We start from the raw sequence: 17,164 nt of genomic DNA, 5'->3' as shown, positions 1-17,164 counted from the left end.
GCCAACCACGCATGGGCCAATCCAGCCCAGCTCCTTAGGTTGGGGCAGCTCCATGGCAGAACTCTACACTTGCTGCACACAAGAAATGGGAGAGCAGAAATACTGGACTTGTGCGTGGAGGAAAGTGCCTCTGCTGGATATTGGCTATACCAAAGGTTCCTGGTGTCCTTCTGGGCTTCCCAGCGGCCAATAGATGGCCATTATAAAAAACAGGGGTTGTAGCCAACATTTGTCCCACTCGGAGCAGATTCATTAAAATTAGCAGACCTAAGTTAGTTGTGTCTGTTGATTTCACTAGGATTAACGCTGGATGGAACCCGTATTCACACGTTTAAAGCACTTTAAACAGTCATGGCTTCCCTCAAAGAGTTCTGGGAGTAGTAGGTTGTCAAAGGTACTGCGCGTTGTTAAGAGACCACCATTCCCCTACCAGAGTTCCCATGGAAGAGGGATCGATTGGTTAAACCACTCCGGGAACTGTAGCTCTGGGAAGGGAATCGGTGTCTCCTAACAACACCCAGCACCCATAAAAAAAACTACAACGTCCATGATTATTTGTGGGGAGCCAGCAGGACTGTTTAAAGTGGTATTGTGGTGCTTTAACTGTATGGTGTGAATGGGACCCATGTTGGGACTTTTGGTGTGATGTAGCAGTGCTGTTTCTTCACCTTCAAGCAAAATTGAGCCATGCACTGTTACACTTTTTAATACCCATTTACCTAACCTCCTAGAGCAGGTTTTGACCAGACCCAGGGGAGGTCTGTTCCCTTTGCAAAAGGGATTCACTGGATACAACCCCCTGCTTCTCTCTGTGTTTTTGCCACCTTACTGTTCCAGCTGCCGATTCTTTACAAGGAAAAAAATTAAGCAGCCAGCCTCCACGACACAAAGTGCGCAAATGAGCTTAGGCTAGAGCAGGGGTCAGCAACCTTTTTCAGCCATGGGCCGGTCCACTGTGCCTCAGACCATGTGGTGGGCCAGACTATATTTTGGGGTGGGGTGGGGAAATGAACGAATTTCTATGCCCCAGAGATAACCCAGAGGTGCATTTTAAATAAAAGCACACATTCTACCCATGTAAAAACATGCTGATTCCCGGACCATCCACGGGCCGGATTGAGAAGGCGAATGGGCCACATCCGGCCCATGGGCCTTAGGTTGCCTACCCCTGGGCTAGAGGGTGCTGTTGACGCAGCAAGTTTCTAATGTGGGACAGCAGCGAGATGGGATCCAGCAGGAACTGGGCTCTAAGAATTTCAGCTAGCAGAAGACCACCACCACAATTCCCTTTGCTATCGTCCCACTTTCATTTTGATTTCCTCTTTGGCTTCCCTCTGTGACTGGCCATTTCTGTCCATTTCTCTGCAATTTCTACCAATGGTCCTTTCTTGCTTTCTCCATCCTCCCGGTGCTTCCTTTTCTTCTTCTTTTTCTTCTTGTTGGGTTTCTCCTCTTGCTCTTCCCGGGGATCCTCACCTACTCTCACTGCCAAGCGCTCATGAATCGCAGCCTCGCCTCCTCGTTCTTTGCGTTTCTTGGCTTTCTTTTGCTGTGGGCTGCTGCCATTCAAGGCAGCCTCAGTTGCCTCCTGCTTTCCTCCCTTTTGCTGGACGTAGCGAGCCAAGAAAGCTTTTTCCTGTTCCTCCAGCCGTGCCAGCTTTGCTGTCATGGTTAAACCGTGCCGAGCCCCTCTGGAGAGAGCACAGAACAGACATTGGGAATGGCAGTAGCAACTCCAGCCACCAAAACATTCTTAAGCTTCTGAACTTTGCTCATGACTTCTCCAGGTTTTGCAACCGGTAGACATGGGCCAAATCTGGCTTGCGGAAGTGTGTCACTTAATCCACCAGTGGCCAGTGTAAGAAAATAGAAGAGCTTCACCTACCCCCATGCACTTAATACCACCCACTGCACATCTAGCTGCAGAGAGGCCTTAATCAACCTAGTGCCACACAGATAATCTGAACTACAACTCCCATCAGCAAAGGGAGGGGAGAAGAAGAGGGTGTAGTAAAAAATATCTGAAGGCCACAGGGTTGGCAAAGGCTGTTCTAAACACGTTATTTATTTCATAATATTTATATACCACTTGACAGTAAAAACAAAACCTCAAAGTGATTTACAAACAGAATAAAACAATAAAATTATCAGTAGAGCCAGCCATTTAAAACATGCAAATCTGTTAGCTGAGAACAGATTAAAACACATGTAAACATTCTACGTATCTAGGTAAGCTAGTCTAAACAAATGTGGTTTTAGCTGGCACCAGAAAGAGTATAGCGAAAGCACCCACCTGGTGTCAATAGGAAAAGAGTTCCAAAGTGTAGGTGCTGCCACACTAAAAAAACCTGATTTCTTACAAACGCAGAATGGGCGTTAACGTGAAACCTGCAACTCTGCCAGTTCCGCAGATCAAAGTGGTGGTCAAGTGGGCATATATGAGGTATGACGATCTCACAGGTAAACTGGCCCAAGTTGTTAAAACTCAACCCTCCCCATAAAATTGGGGGCGCATCAGCTAACTCTCATACCATACTCACTTATGGGCTGTTCTTCCTCCACAGGCCTGGACCAGCTCTTCATCAGTCAGCCTGGGAAAGAGAAAAGCTTGTGTTAAGGAGTGACCAGCCTGCAGCTAAGGAGAATACACACACAGCCCCTCAAGGCAAAAAAAAGGGGGCGGGAAGTGTGGTTAGACCTCTTTGCCAACCAAGTGGATCTAGGCCAACCCAACCCAATCTCAACCCCTGGTTACCTCCTGGCTGTAGATAGGTCCAGTTGCTCATCTTCATCCTCTTTGTCGCTGTCTGAAGAGGAGACGACGTATACAGGCTCTTCTCCACCAGATGTCAATGTAGCTGCCTGGAAGTGGGGCATAGATGGGTCAGAGGTGGCCAAAAATGTATCTTTACTCACTGTTAAGCCACATTCTGAATGGAAATGGCCCTTCCATAGGAGATCCCTTTAAACTGGGAGTGTCTGAGCCCAAAACTTCCTGCATGCAGCGCAGGAGCTCTTCCAGTGAGCTACAAACCATTCCAAACACGCCAAGCCCCACCATCAACACCACAAGTTTGAATCTTTAACATCTCACTACCTTCACAAAGCGCCCATAGACCAAGTTCTTCTCCCCATGCGCTTTACGGGGCTTTTTATTCGTTATCACTCCATCTTGCTCAGATACCTTTTTCACTTTGACACCATCCTAGAGGGAAGGAAGAAGAGGGGCAGCTGTATTCAGAGCTCAAAGCCTGAAAAAGAACAATCACCACATGCTGTTGGGAATAGGCAGTGTGAGGAGGCACCTCTCTTTGGGGCAGGGGGGCAACTCAGAAACCAGGGGCGGCAGCAGTGGCTGACCAGAGGACAGGGAAGAGGAGGCTGATCAAAAAAGGGCGAGAGGCTGCCAGCTCTGCAGGCAAGGGGTGACATAACTGGGCTCCTGAGGCCCACAGGGGTGATGCAGAAAGAATGTAGTTGGTCAAGGGAGCAGTGGACTCAAAAAAGTTGAAAGCCTCTGACCTACTGTATAAGTTTCCACACCATGACAAAACCCTGGGCCTTCCAACAATGCCAAAGCCCAAAGTTGTGTGCCCTCTTTACCTGCCCAGTCTCCACAGCAATGTTAGCAGCAGATGAATTGAAGAGGTGGTCCCACCAATGGAAAGTGAATTGCTCAGCTGGGTTGTGGCCCACCTGTGTTGGAATGAAACAGAAGTTATGAGCTGTAGACTCTCCCAAAGTAGTGACAGCCACTTTTGCCCACAAGTTCGCAGGGCCCCAAAGGCTGCCAACACCATATCCCAAACCAAAGAGACGATTACACAGTAGCCCACTGCCTCCCTTTTATGACTCCCTCTCCTGCATTTTGAAGCTATCTGTGTTTTTTAAAAATTTATTCTTGTTTTGGCCAGGAATTCTACACCTATAGACACTTCTCAACCGATTTTAGCTAAAACAAAATATATTCTATGATCAAGCTCCTTATTTAAATCAGTCAAGTGTCCGTTGCCTCTGATGAAGAGTACTTCATACCCATAATATGTTAATCAACAGGGAGCACTTTTAAAGACCTTTTTTCCAGCTCCTTCCTTCTCCACTGAACTTGCTGATCAAAGATTCAGCCTCCCTAATCTTTTCTAAACCCACAGGCTCAAGATCATAACCTTCCTTACCCCAGCTGAGTCACACTTGACTTTGACCTTTATGGCTTCAGAGATCCCATTTTCTCGCTTCCCAAGTCCTTTGCCTAAAATAAATTTTGCGAAGAGTGGAGTCACAGTTAGGAGAAAGAACAAACAGGAGGCAGAGTTCTTTGCAGCCAATGAGTTCCAAATATCATTCCAAAAAAGCAAGCAGCTAGAACAGTGATTAGTATTTAACTGGCACATGGGGTCTGACCATAACGAGAGCTGAGTGTATGCCATAACACTACACACACAGAAAAAGAATATGACACTGGACCGACAAAAGCTTTAAGGTCTTTAGATAAGCACTTTCCTGCTTCTCACCCTGCTAGTGTGTGTGAAGTTGAAACACAGATTTTGACTAGTATTTCTCCGCATCCCACCCCATCCTTTTGCCCCATGCTGTGATGAATCTAATGTTGCTCCAGTTCTATACATATACATTAATGGGGGGGGTGCTGAATGTATCCAAAAGATCCCCATGAACAAGCCCCACCCAATTACCTTTCTTCCAGCCATGCTTCTTCAGTTGCTTCTCTGCAAATTTCAGCCCTTTGCTTTTATTCTCCTGAGCAGTGTCATTCATGATAGAAGCTGGATAGACACACATGGAACATAAAGAGGCTGCAAAATAAAAGAGCGGCAGACCTGTGCCGAGAAACACGGCACAAAAGGAAGTCTGAATGAGCCCTGACTGGCTGTCCCTCTCCAGAATTTTAGGCAGGGAGTCCTACCCTAGCCCTACTGGGCATGCCAGGGATTGAGCCTTCTGCATGCAAGGCAGATACTGTGCTACTGAGCTACAGCCTTTCCCCAGAAGAAAAATTATAGCCCTCGTGGTTCTGAACAAAGGACTTTTTAAAATAAAAGCCGAGGAAGCTGCCTTATACTGAATCAGACTCTTGGCCCAGCTACCCCAATATTACCTACACTGACTGGCAGCTGCTCTCCAGGATATCAGGCAGGGAATTTCCCCCCAGTCCTGCCTGCAGCAGCCAACTTGGGACCTTCTGCACGCAAACCAGTTGCTCTAGCATAGCCCTACACAAGAAGGAGAAGGATTACTTAGCTCTCAACGACCTTAACCCTGCAGAAGGAAACTCAAACGCTCTCACCAGCGACCCTCCACTCTGCCTAAAGGCGGAATAGTCTCGGACTGCATTCCCGCATCTCTCCAGCAACCCCCGCACACAATAAAAAGCACCCAGCTCACCAGTCCTCCAGAAAACGAAAAAGCTCCAGTTGCGGATCACTCGGAATTGCGGCGCTTCACTTTTGATGCAGACACGTGATCAACACGGGCGCGGCCATCTTGACAGGAAGTAAGAGCCTTCCCCACCCACGCCCTGGCTGCAAAGGATTGTGGGTGAATTGAAGGGAGGGGACCGAAGGGACCAGCGAGGAGGGTTAGAGCTGCTTGTTTAGGGGCCGTGTTGTGTTTAGTGCTGGGTTGCTGCGCGTTTAAAGGGTTTTTTAAATAAATGATTTTTGCTACTGGCTTTTCTCTTGCCGTTCTTTCTGACTGGCATTATTAAAAGCTTTATCGCTGTTAGACAGCAGCCCAACCTCTGCAAATATACACCTGTCCGGTGACAGTTGCAAACACAAGCGTTGCTTTTTAACACCTTTATTTTTTATTGTTTCATGAAATCTATATACACCTTGATTGCAAGGGGGGGGGCCCTGAAAGCAGTTTGCAAGAGGAACAAAACAACAAAACTATCAGTAACAACAGCTGTTTAAAAGATTCAGAGAAGAGTAATGAAATCAACAACGAGCTTAAAACATATATCAACATTATTCATATCTGGATAGGCTGGCATTAACAACAATTTTATCAGGCACCAAAAATAGTATGGTGAGGGGCCCTGTTTGCTATCAATAGGCAGGGAGTTCCAAAGTGTGTGTCCTGCCACACTAAAAGTTCAATTTCTTACGAATGCGGAATGAGTGTTACGAAATGAGTGTTTTGCTATAATCCTGTCTAATTAAATGTGTGTAATTAAATGTGTTTATATCACTCCCACAGGCTTAGCTCAGTTTGGCTTAATACACAGAAGCGCCTTCTTTATTGCTAAATATATTCAAATATTATGGAGCAACAGTTAATGGAATAAGCTAACCTGGTGACCCGGTAGGATGGCTTTAAGAGGATTAGGCCCAATTCATGGAGGAGGCGATAGCTATGTTCTTCCTCCACTATTGCAAGCTGTATGCTGCTGAATGCTGCAAAAGATTTCTTGCACCCAGGTACTGCTTGCTGGCATCACAAGAGGCCTCTGCTTGGCCACTCTGAGAACAGGATGCTGGATGAGGTGGACCAATGGCCTGATCCAGCAGCACTTTGCTTATGAACTTAGAAATGTCATGGTGATTTTAATCAATCAGACTGGGTAGAATTTTGGATATGAGTTTCTCGTCTTTAGGATTGGGACAACAGGGAGAGGGGAATGTTCAGCCACAACAGGGGAAGGCTGCCAATGGAAGACAAAGAAAGTCATTCATTTATATAAACTTTTTAAGAACTGTACCACATGCTCCATACATTTCCTTGAGCTCGGAAATTCAAGTAGCCATAAACCAAAAAAGCTAATTGTTGCATGGAATCCATCTGGAAGATGATGATGTGTCACTAGCACACCATTGTCCTCTAACCGCTTCTTGTACAACAGCCCATCATCCCGGAGAATATCATACTCGCAGGTTAGAAGGAAAGTCTCCGGGAGCTGGCGGATTATGTCATCCTCTGCTAGAAGGGGGGCAAACTTTGTCTCACCAGCTCTTTTAACTTGTTCATAAAGTTCTTCTGAAAATGGGACAGGAGCATGAGGGACATAGCCCCTGGCCTTAAATTCTTCTGGAATGTTATCAGCATTGATCCATTTTTGGTACTTCTCCCTATAACCAGGAGGGATATGGGCACCTTTTATAACAGGGTCCACATTGATCTCCTTCCCAGTGAGATGTGTCAAACCAAGTTTGATAGCTCGTTTTCTGTACAAGAGAGGGATTGATTGGTTTTGCTGATAGGATGGCAAATCAAAGTCCCCTGATTGTAGAAATGGGTAGATCAAGACCTGAGCTCGCAGTCTTGGGAGATCCTCTCTGGTCACCAGTTCTTGACAAACAGCTGTTGCAAATGTGCCTCCACTACTGTCCCCAACAATGGCAATGCAGTTGGGGTCCACTCCGTATTCCTCTGCATTCTTCAGAAAGTGTATTGTAGCAGTTAAACAGTCCAGCACAGGGACTGGATAGGGATGCTCAGGAGCTAAACGAAACCTAAAGAGAAAACAAGATATCGCCCACATTCAACACCATACACTTCATGGAAAAAGACCATTTTCTGTAATGGCATACTGCAAGTGCTGAGAATCTTTTCCACCCCTAGGGCCACATTCCTTTCCGTGCAACCTTGTGGGGGCCACATGCCAGCTACAAGTGGACCTGAGGCAAAAATGGAAAGCAAATGCAAACTTTCCCTTGGGACGAATAGGCTGTTTCATTACAACACACCTTTCTCTACCCTCCAGCTCCTTCCTTCTTGCATAAAGGTAAAGGTAAAGGGACCCCTGACCATTAGGTCCAGTTGTGACCGACTCTGGGGTTGCAGCGCTCATCTTGCTGTATTGGCCGAGGGAGCCGGCGTACAGCTTCTGGGTCATGTGGCCTGCATGACTAAGCCGCTTCTGGCAAACCAGAGCAGCACATGGAAACGTCGTTTACCTTCCCGCCGCAGCGGTACCTATTTATCTACTTGCACTCTGACGTGCTTTCGAACTGCTAGGTTGGCAGGAGCTGGGATCGAGCAACGGAAGCTCACCCCGTCGCGGGGATTCGAACCGCTGACCTTCTGATTGGCAAGTCCTAGGCTCTGTGGTTTAACCTACAGTGCCACCTGCGTCCACTCCTTCTTGCATACCCCCCATCATTTCTCCGATGAAAATAGGGGCATTCTATTCCATAATGATAATAAATTAGTTATACCCCACCCATCTGACTGGGTTGCCCCCGCCACTCTGGGCAGCTTCTAACATATATAACAACGTAATAAAGCATTAAACATTAAAACACTTCCCTATATAGGGCTGCCTTCAGATGTCGTATAGTTACTTATCTCTTTGGCTCAGGGGTTCCATAATTACAAACACTCCCAACATTTCTAAATGAAAATAGGGATGTCCTAAGGAAAAGTGGGACATTCTGGGATCAAATCAGAAACCGGGATGGCTTCTGAAAATCTTTGACAGTCACTGCAAAGAGGGGCACCTGGAGGGTCTATTCTTGTTTTCCTCTGTCCGTTAGCAGGTTCCTGTAGCATCCTGTGCATCAGTGAAGTTATAATCCCACTACTAGGTCCTGTCCTCCATCCACAGCTCACCTGATCAGGTTGGCAAGACTCCTAGCAATTGCTAATAGCAATGGATACTAGTCACAAGGATGATGTGCTACCGCCACTATGAGAGGCAGTAATGCTTCTGAATACCAGTTGCTGGAAACGAACTGGGGAGAGAGCTCTTCTGCTCAGGTCCTGCTTGTCCGTTTCCCATTCGGGCATCTGGTTTGCCACTGTGAGAACATGAAGCTGGACTAGATGAGTCCCCTTTGGCCTGATCCAGCAGATTTCTTACTATGTTCAAAGTCAAAGGGATTTGAGCTACAAATCTAAATACAAAAATGAACACCCATTCTAAATGTTGGCAAAATCACTATGTTTACAACTTTATAAAGTTGGAAAGCATTTCACCGATTGAACTTGAGTCCCAACAAGACAGAAATACTGTTTCTGGGGGGTAAGGGCTGGGTGGGTGTGGGGGACTCCCTGGTCCTGAGTGGGGCAACTGTGCCCCTAAAGGACCAGGTGCGCAGCCTGGGAGTCATTCTGGACTAACAGGTGTCCATGGGGGCACAGGTCAGCTGTGTCCAGGGAAGCTGTCTACCAACTCCATCTAGTAGGCTGGCTGAGACCCTGCCTGTCTGCACATTTTCTCACCAGGGTGGTACATACTCTGGTCATCTCTGGTTTTGACTATTGCAATGCGCTGGATGGCTACTTTTGAAGGTGAGTTGGAAAGTACAACTAATCCAGAATGTAGCAGCTAGACTGGTGACTTGGAGCAGCCGTCGGGACCATATAACTCTGGTCCTAAAAGAACAACTACATTGGCTCCCAGTACATTTCAGAGTACAAATCAAAGTGTTGGTGCTGACCTTTAAAGCCCTAAATGGCTTCAGCTCTGTATACCTGAAGGAGCATCTCCACCCCCATCATCCAGCCAGGACATAAGAGATCCAGCTTTGAGGGCCTTCTGGATGCTCCCTTACTGCTAGATGTAAAGCTACAGGGAACCAAGCAGATGGCTTGGTTAGTGGTGTCCGCCCCATGGAACACCCTCCTCAGACCCTCCAAGTGAGTCTATTTTCTAGGGACAGTCCCAGATTTACAGAAGCTGTCCCAGTTTCTGATTTGATCCTGGAATGGCCCACTTTTCCTTATGATGTCCCTATTTTAATCCGATAAATGTTGAAGAGTATGGTAAGACATCAGTATTTTCATCGGAGAAACATTGGATGCTATGGTAGGAGGTCCCTATTTTCATCGGAGAATTGTTGCTGGGTATGTCAGATGTCAAGGAGATGAGTAACTATGTAACCTTTAGAAGATATTTGAAGGCAGACCTGTTAAGGAAAGCTTTTTAATGTGCAATGTTTTATTACGTTTTTATATATGTTGGAAGCCACCCAGAGTGGCTGGGTGAGGTACAAATAAATAAAATAACATAAAATAAAATAATTCCTCTGGGATCAGGTCTTAGGAAAGGTTAGAAGCTGAGGGGCATTACACGGCTACCAAGAGAGTGAAACCACTTACCCAACACTCACAACCACTGAATCACTTTGGTTGGCCATGAAACGGCAGATCTTTTCAGAAGCTCCTGGAAGAAAGCAAAAGCCCCCCCCAAAACCTCCATTACAATTTTTCCTGGTCAAGAACACTGATATCATTGTGAGCTGAAGTCTGTGTCAGTCCTACTAAAAGTAAATCTGTTGAAATCAAGAGATCTGCTTATTTATTTATTTTTATGTCATAAAATGTAGATGCCACTTGATTAGAGAAAACAACAACAACTTTTAATAGTCAAAACAAAAAATTTTTTTTCCTTCCAGTAGCACCTTAAAGACCAACTAAGTTAGTTCTTGGTATGAGCTTTCGTGTGCATGCACACTTGTGAGTGATAGATAGAATTAAAAAGCGGTACAAGTTTATTGGCCCACCATTCTACATCTAATCTCAACAGGTCTATTGGAATGCCATCCATACCAGGTGATTTCCCTTGCTTAAACGAAAAGATTATCCTTTTCATCTCCTCAACAGTAATTTGAAATTGTGTGGTTTTTGCCAGAGAAAATTTAAAATTTTCCTTTTTACAAACTTGGTGATCATAAAAAACAGCAGTAAAATGTGAAATCCAAGCCTCATCGCTTATATTAGGGAAATCAGTGATATCTTTTATTGAGAGAAGTGACCAAAAAGTTTTGGTATCTTTAATTTCTAATGCAGTAACAATTTTAGACCATTTGGCTAGTGAGAACTCAGATTTTTTTTCCAGGAGCATGTTCTTAAAAGCATTTTTCATTTCAAAATAAGTCTTCCAGAGACCTTGAGAGTTGGTAATATAGGCTTCTTTTAGACAAGTTCTAAGTTCTTTCTTATAGTTAATACAATCTTTATCAAACCAGTTATATTTATTTGAAGGTTTGTTGCTGAACTGAGGGTCTAAAAAAGAAGAAAATAATTCCTGGATAGTCTTATAATAACAATCATTATCCTCCAAGGGCATCAAATTTTGGTTAGCCACAGGTTCGAGAATAACTGGGTTATTTTCAAATACTGCTAATAGATCCTCCCTATTTTTATCACTTATATAAATTCTTTTGGCATAGATAGTCTTATCAATACTAATAAGAGGACTAATATCATTATTTCTAGGATTCCTGTACATCTCTAAAACTATTGGGAAGTGGTCACTTTCTGAGCGAGGTACAACTGTAAAAGAGGCAACTTCATTTAACATTTCAACGGAAACTAGAGAATGGTCGATTACGCTCCTACCCCTTTTGGAGCTGAAGGTAAAATTTCCTGGAATATCCGGCCACATTGAGCCATTCAAAAATGAGAGGTTAAATTCTAAAACCAATTGTAAGAGTTTTCCTCCCGCTTTATTAATAATGATGTCCTTTGAATTCCTCCCTATTCTCAATGGAAGTGGGGCATCTTCAGCTAGATTTGAGACATAGTGTTTATAGAGAGCTGTATTATCTGATCCAATTCGAGCATTGGTGTCTCCCATTACAATCAGGGGGATATTTGGGGATTTACTACGTATTAAATACAACTCTTCAGAGACTATATTCCAACCATAATCTGGTCTAATTTCCAACTCTATGGGAGGAAAATATATATTTAAAAGAAGAATTTCCCTGTAAACAATGGAAAATGATAACAGTTGTGCATACTGTCCAATATTTCTGATATAATTAATTTTAAGGTTAGAAGACTGTTTAATACCACAGATCAAACCAGCTTTAGGGCGACCTTTTGTTGACATTTTAGTAGCGGGTAAATTATAAGTAATAAAATTAGGAATATTTAAAGGTTTAAGAGACCAGGTTTCCTGCAAAAGTATTATATCATAAGACTCAAGAAAATTTATAAAATCAGAATCAGCTAATTTACATGAGAGTCCAGCTACATTCCAGGACATAATAGAAAGAGTTTGGAGAGATCTTTGATTTAAGGGTGCTAGTGAGGTATGCGTGGTGCATTCCGGATGTCACACCAGGTTCCTCTGGTTCTTACTATTAGCCCTTTCAGTGGGTTCAGATAGTTCAGATGCTAATTCGATGATGTTTAAAGATGTATTCAGTATGCTCACATTTGAGGAGGGTGGAATGCTAGGATTGCAACCTGGCGCACCCATGCTGGGCACTTTATTTGGGGAGCCCAATTCAGTCTCATTTAATTCTCTCATTTTATCCCATGCTTTTTATCCCAGGTTTGCCTCTGAGATGGGTTGCATGCGAGCTGGGTTATAGGAGGGGTGTTTCGGCTCCAAGATCTAAGAGGATGGATTCATCTCCGCAGCAACCAATTGGCCTGGGGTGACGGAGGTTTTCCTGACCCATAAATCCAGCTCGTGACAATAGAAGCATGAAGTCTGATCTGGGACATAATCAGATATGCTTTGGTTGTGTGGTCCCTGTTGGTCCTTCGTCAGATTTGTCAGACATGAACGAAGGTTATTCAGTCTATAGAGTATTTTGTTCTGAGTTTCTTGGGGGAGAGTGCAGTAAGAGTTAATTAAGTTATTTTCAAAACTTTCGAACCCGTTACCTTGGCTCGCCTCATATAAAGTCCCAAGAGAGTCTGGTCTTTGAAGATCATTAGTAAGTAACTCTGGGTGGTGATTAGGCGAGTCCTCATTGGCTTTTATATCAATTAAAGTGTGGTATTCAGCCTTTTGATGAGGTGCTGCAGTCGAGGTTGCAGGACTGGGGAATAGTGGGATAGGAGAGGCCTCATTTTTAAAGTATCTTGATATTTTTACACCACATGTCTTTAGGTGTTCTCTGTGTTTATATATCAGTTTTGCCAATCTCCGATCATGGAATGTAGCCACCGCCCTGGCAAGCAAGCCATCAAAATATAGATATTTCACTTTGTCCAACTCTGAGGGATTACTCAAAGTACCTGGCATGTATGCCTTAAGGAAGTTCAGTAAATGGGACTTTGCGATTCTCTTGTGATATAAATCCTGGAGGCCTAGGATAGCTTGAAAAAACAAGCTTGTTTTGAAGCAACACCAGCTTCCAGTTCTTATTTGTTGGAATGCTCTCCTTATTGGATTTGGAGTTGTCTATGGTTAAAACGTAGGACCATGGATCTTGGGGCAATAAATCTTGCTTAGAGCTTGGTGGTGGAGCATGCGCTGAAGGTTTTAGACAATCCAGAGCTTTATCAGCACAGACGTTTGGGGGCAAATCCTGTTTAACTGACTTCTTGGCTAAAGACTTCACCAGGTTCCCTCTAGTCCCAGAGGCTGTTGTGCTCTCAAGTAGGTTAAAAAGCTTTTTAAAAAACATTTTTTTATAATGCACTGTCTTAAAATTTTTTATGTTTTTACTTTTTAAACATTTTTTACAACTATGGATCTCCTTTTACAAGCATTAGCTCTGCAGGCTTTCTTACTCGCCATCTTGGCTCCACCTCCCATCTTTGTAAATCACTACTGTAGCTAAAAACCATTCTGTGGGTTTTACTCTGTCCTGATCAGTAACAGAACAAGCAGTGTCAATGGGTAGAAAACAAAACAAAACTTCCACCCACATTTCTGGGCTTCTTTCCAGTTATTTCTGATCATCTCTGGAAGCCATTTCATAGAAGTCCTTTGGGACATGAAGCAGAAATATCTTATTTGTCACTGTAAGGATATTTCATTGAGTGTGATACAGAACTGGTCACCTTTGTAACAGGGGCCTCTCAGCCCCAATTTCTTACCACACGATGACATCCTACATTCATCTTAAACTGTCAACAGCAGCAGTACGAAGCACCCCACTTCTATGTAGCAAACATTTCGGGAACTTTACATTAAAGTACCACCCCAAATTCTCCACAAACCATATAGTAAACCTTTGTGAGACTCTTTCAAAGAACTTACGGAAGCTTCCAGTGAGTCCAGCGCCTCCATGAAGATAGATGATTCCTCTCCTGTTCCCTGCAGGTGATGTCTTGGGCCAGTACACCCTCACTGGCACCCCATCAAAAACCAGGTCCTTACTGATCAACTTTGAGTCCTTCCCTGTTAGTATGGCATTGAACGCAATCCTCCAGATGATGTATCTATGGCAAATGCCCAGTTTTTCCAGAAACAATCCCTGTTTAAATCAAAACATTCAGCATACATATATGTACATAAGAATGTAAAAAGAGCCTGTTGGACCTGGCCAATGGCCCATCTAGTCCAGCAGCCTGTTCTCACAGTACCTGTGGGAAACCTTCAAGCAGGATCTGTGCACAGGAACCCTCTCCCAGCAAAAGGTATTCAGAAGCATTGGTGCCTGTAGCTTTAGAAGCAGGGTATAGGCATGGAGACTAGCAGCCACCCAAAACCTCCTCCTCACTGAATTTATCTAACCCTCTTTGGAAGCTATTCAACTTTGTTTGATGTGTTACGGTATTTTAAAAATTTTTTGGAAGCCGCCCAGAGTGGCTGGGGAAGCCCAGCCAGATGGGCAGGGTATAAATAATAAATTATTATTATTATTATTAACTTGGTAGCCATCACTGCCCCCTGTGAAAGAGACTTCCATAGTTCGAATATGTTTGGTGTCAAGAAGTCCTTTCTTCTATCTGTCCTGAATCTTCCAACATTCAGCTTCATTGGATCTCCACAAGTTCTAGTGTCATGAGAGAAGGAGAAAAGCTTTTCTCTACCCACTTTCTCCACGTCATCCATAATTTTACAGACCTCCATCATGTTGCCAGTTGCTTGCCTTTTCTCTGAACTAAAAAATCCTGAACATTGTAGCCTTATTGATAAGGAGGATGGGTCACTCCATCCCTTCGATTGTGATATATTCAAAACAAACTTACCAGTCCAAGTGTATATTCCATTGCAAAACTGAAAACTCGTAATTTTATGCCCTGGCTGATTCCTGGAGGAATGTGGGTCCTTTTAAAATGATAATAGACTCCCCATGCAAACAGCAAGGAATGAATGAATGAAAATGTATATAATATCAGCATCCACAGAGTTCCACCAAATGCCATTTCCCTTAAACTCAGAAGTGCAGAGGTAGGGACTTCGCCTGAGCCGATGCTTTTGTAAGGACTTTGTCTGGGACAATGCTAATTGTATCAGACTAGTCTTCTCCATGTGCAAGAGAACATCCTCTGCCAACCCACATAGCTTTCCATTGAGAAAATATTTTATTAATCTGTTCAGATTGCAGTCTAGTCTAGATTACTGACTGTTCCTCACACAGGGTGTGGCTGTAGCTTCCCACTCCTCCTCCAGAGAGAAGAGGTGCATGGGATTTCCATAGACTCTGAAGGCCAAGCAGATCAGGCCAAGCATCCTTCTCTTATGATAGGCACCACCCTTGCAACACATCTTCATTTTTATGATGCTTCCTCTCCCACATAAAATACTTCAGCATCTTTCATCCCCCATGAATTGGGCAGCTCAGGTGATCAGGGATGGCACATCTATGCAGGTGTGGCCATGGGCGCAGATGCGAAGGGGCTGCGGTGGGGGCAGACCGCCCGGGTGTCAAGACTGGGGGGGGGTGACAAAACGGCACAAAAAGTATTCCGCCTTGGCTCTTTCCCCCGCCTTCCCACTCGCCCGCCCACCGCTCCCGCCTTGCCTAGTCCTTCCTCTCCCTCCTGCGCCCGCCCAGCACGCAGTTCCTACCCGACTCCCCCTGCTTTTGCTTTCACGGTGCATCCGCGTGCGTGAAAGGGAAAGCAGCGCAGGCCTTCCATCTTGTTTCCTTTTATAGACCGGCAGGTGTCGGGCCGCAGACTAGCCTTGCAAACGGAGAGAGGAGCTTTCTGCCAACCTCGGGGGACTTTCCATACATCCACACACCCTCTCTCGGGGGCGAAGTTGCCGGCCTCGTTGCCTTAAGGGTTAAAGCTAGAGAGTGCGAGCTGCTAGAGAGAGAGAGATGCTGGATACTGACTTGGGAAAGGGGGCGCGGCCTCAGAAGAACAGCTGACCCGTCCCGTCTGCCGTCGGGTACTGCAACGAGTCGGGTGAGTGCAAAGCACCTTGGGTTGTAGCAAGCTTTGGGTGTGTGGGTGTGTTTGGGTCTTTGTGCAATGCAATGCAATGCCCGTGGAATTGGGGTTAGGGGTGGAGAGAGAACAGGCAGGGAAGCTGTGGGTCAGGTGGGGGGGGGTTGCAGCTGAATCATCCTAGTTGCAAAGAAGAGACGAGCTTCTCCCTGAAGGTGCGCCCTCTCTCTCTCTCTCTCTCTCTCACACACACACACGTGCGTCTGCGTGAACACGTGAAGAGCCCTGTAGTTTGATCAGGCCAACGGCTCATCTAGTCCCGCACCCTGTTAGAATCATAGAATCTTACAGATGGAAGGGGACCCTGAGAGTCATCTAGTCCAACCCCTGCAATGCAGGAATCTCAGTATAGTCTCCCCGCGGTGGCCAAGCCTGCAAGAAGGATTGGAGCCCAAAGGCATCTCTCCCCTCCAGCGGCTCCTGGCAACTGCTATTCAATTAAGTGTAACAATAATTTAACAACAACTTGGGCAGCTCCCCACAGAATATTTTTAAAAAACCAATGAAACATCAAACATTAAAAGCTTCTCCATACAGGGCTGCCTTCAGATGTCTTGTAAAGGCAGATACAGTGGTACCTTGGGTTAAAGATGCTTCAGGTTGAGTGTTTTCAGGTTGTGTTACACGGTGACTTGGAAGTAACGGAACGGGTTACTTCCGGGTTTTGCCGCTTGCACATGCGCAGATGCTCAAAATGATGTCATGCGCAGAAGCGGCGAATCGTGACCCGTGCAGATGCGGGTTGCGTTCTGCTCAGGATGCAAACGGGGCTCCAGAACGGATCCCATTTGCATCCAAAGGTACCACTGTAGATGTTTATTTCCTTGACATCTGACGGGAGAGCGTTCTACAGGGAGGGCGCCACTACTGAGAAGGCTCTCTGCCTGGTTCCCTGTCATTGAGTTGATATAGAGCATCTATCCTAAAGTGTCAGCTTCTCAAAAAGCAGGATCAGGAAGTTTTTAATGTTTGATGTCTTATTACGTTTTTATATTTTGCTGGAAGCCGCACAAAGTGGCTGGGGAATAATTTATTATTATTATTATTATTACTACTACTACTACTACTATTATACCACCTGTTCTGTCTGAAAATTTATTTGTACAGTGGT

General features: G+C 44.9%; 3 protein-coding genes across 5 annotated transcripts in view; 1 reads left to right on the top strand and 2 right to left on the bottom strand.

Annotated features, from left to right (window-relative positions):
* Nucleotides 1–17,164, top strand: part of LOC128404455 (arylacetamide deacetylase-like 4) — a 95,060-nt gene that overhangs the window by 69,699 nt on the left and 8,197 nt on the right. The gene's annotated exons all lie outside the window — the stretch shown is intronic.
* On the bottom strand, nucleotides 1,034–5,534 carry GPATCH4 (G-patch domain containing 4). 2 transcript variants are annotated; one of them, XM_053370109.1, is made up of 8 exons: nucleotides 5,401–5,534; nucleotides 4,692–4,811; nucleotides 4,176–4,249; nucleotides 3,604–3,696; nucleotides 3,098–3,205; nucleotides 2,756–2,862; nucleotides 2,541–2,591; nucleotides 1,034–1,691 (listed from the first exon to the last, which is right to left on the bottom strand). In XM_053370109.1, exons 2-8 carry the CDS (start codon nucleotides 4,795–4,797, stop codon nucleotides 1,307–1,309), a joined length of 924 nt encoding a protein of 307 aa, XP_053226084.1. In that variant the 5' UTR covers nucleotides 4,798–4,811; nucleotides 5,401–5,534; the 3' UTR covers nucleotides 1,034–1,306. The 2 variants fall into 2 exon arrangements, with proteins under 2 accessions (XP_053226084.1, XP_053226086.1); XM_053370111.1 differs by having other exon boundaries at nucleotides 4,692–4,781.
* Nucleotides 5,799–15,981, bottom strand: LOC128404442 (arylacetamide deacetylase-like 4). Of its 2 annotated transcripts, none has more exons than XM_053370104.1 (4): nucleotides 15,668–15,981; nucleotides 13,910–14,126; nucleotides 10,060–10,123; nucleotides 5,799–7,469 (listed from the first exon to the last, which is right to left on the bottom strand). In XM_053370104.1, exons 1-4 carry the CDS (start codon nucleotides 15,698–15,700, stop codon nucleotides 6,689–6,691), a joined length of 1,095 nt encoding a protein of 364 aa, XP_053226079.1. In that variant the 5' UTR covers nucleotides 15,701–15,981; the 3' UTR covers nucleotides 5,799–6,688. The 2 variants fall into 2 exon arrangements, with proteins under 2 accessions (XP_053226079.1, XP_053226078.1); XM_053370103.1 differs by lacking the exon at nucleotides 15,668–15,981 and adding an exon at nucleotides 14,845–15,648.

Source organism: Podarcis raffonei, chromosome 16 (genome assembly GCF_027172205.1).
Source record: "Podarcis raffonei isolate rPodRaf1 chromosome 16, rPodRaf1.pri, whole genome shotgun sequence".
Taxonomy (NCBI): Eukaryota; Metazoa; Chordata; class Lepidosauria; order Squamata; family Lacertidae; genus Podarcis; species Podarcis raffonei.
Note: the sequence above shows the minus strand (reverse complement) of the source record. Positions and strands in the feature narration are given on the sequence as shown.

What these genes read in the sequence shown, in the direction of transcription:
- GPATCH4 (XM_053370109.1), bottom strand. Translation starts at nt 4,797, where the DNA reads ATGTGTGTCTATCCAGCTTCTATCATGAATGACACTGCTCAGGAGAAT. An exon ending in GAAGCATGGCTGGAAGAAAG is followed by an intron (nt 4,250 to 4,691) that starts GTAATTGGGTGG and finishes AATTTATTTTAG; the next exon opens with GCAAAGGACTTGGGAAGCGA. An exon ending in TCAAGTGTGACTCAGCTGGG is followed by an intron (nt 3,697 to 4,175) that starts GTAAGGAAGGTT and finishes ATTCCAACACAG; the next exon opens with GTGGGCCACAACCCAGCTGA.
- LOC128404442 (XM_053370103.1), bottom strand. Translation starts at nt 15,021, where the DNA reads ATGGCATTTGGTGGAACTCTGTGGATGCTGATATTATATACATTTTCA. An exon ending in TGGAATATACACTTGGACTG is followed by an intron (nt 14,127 to 14,844) that starts GTAAGTTTGTTT and finishes TGATTTAAACAG; the next exon opens with GGATTGTTTCTGGAAAAACT. An exon ending in TGGACTCACTGGAAGCTTCC is followed by an intron (nt 10,124 to 13,909) that starts GTAAGTTCTTTG and finishes GCTTTCTTCCAG; the next exon opens with GAGCTTCTGAAAAGATCTGC.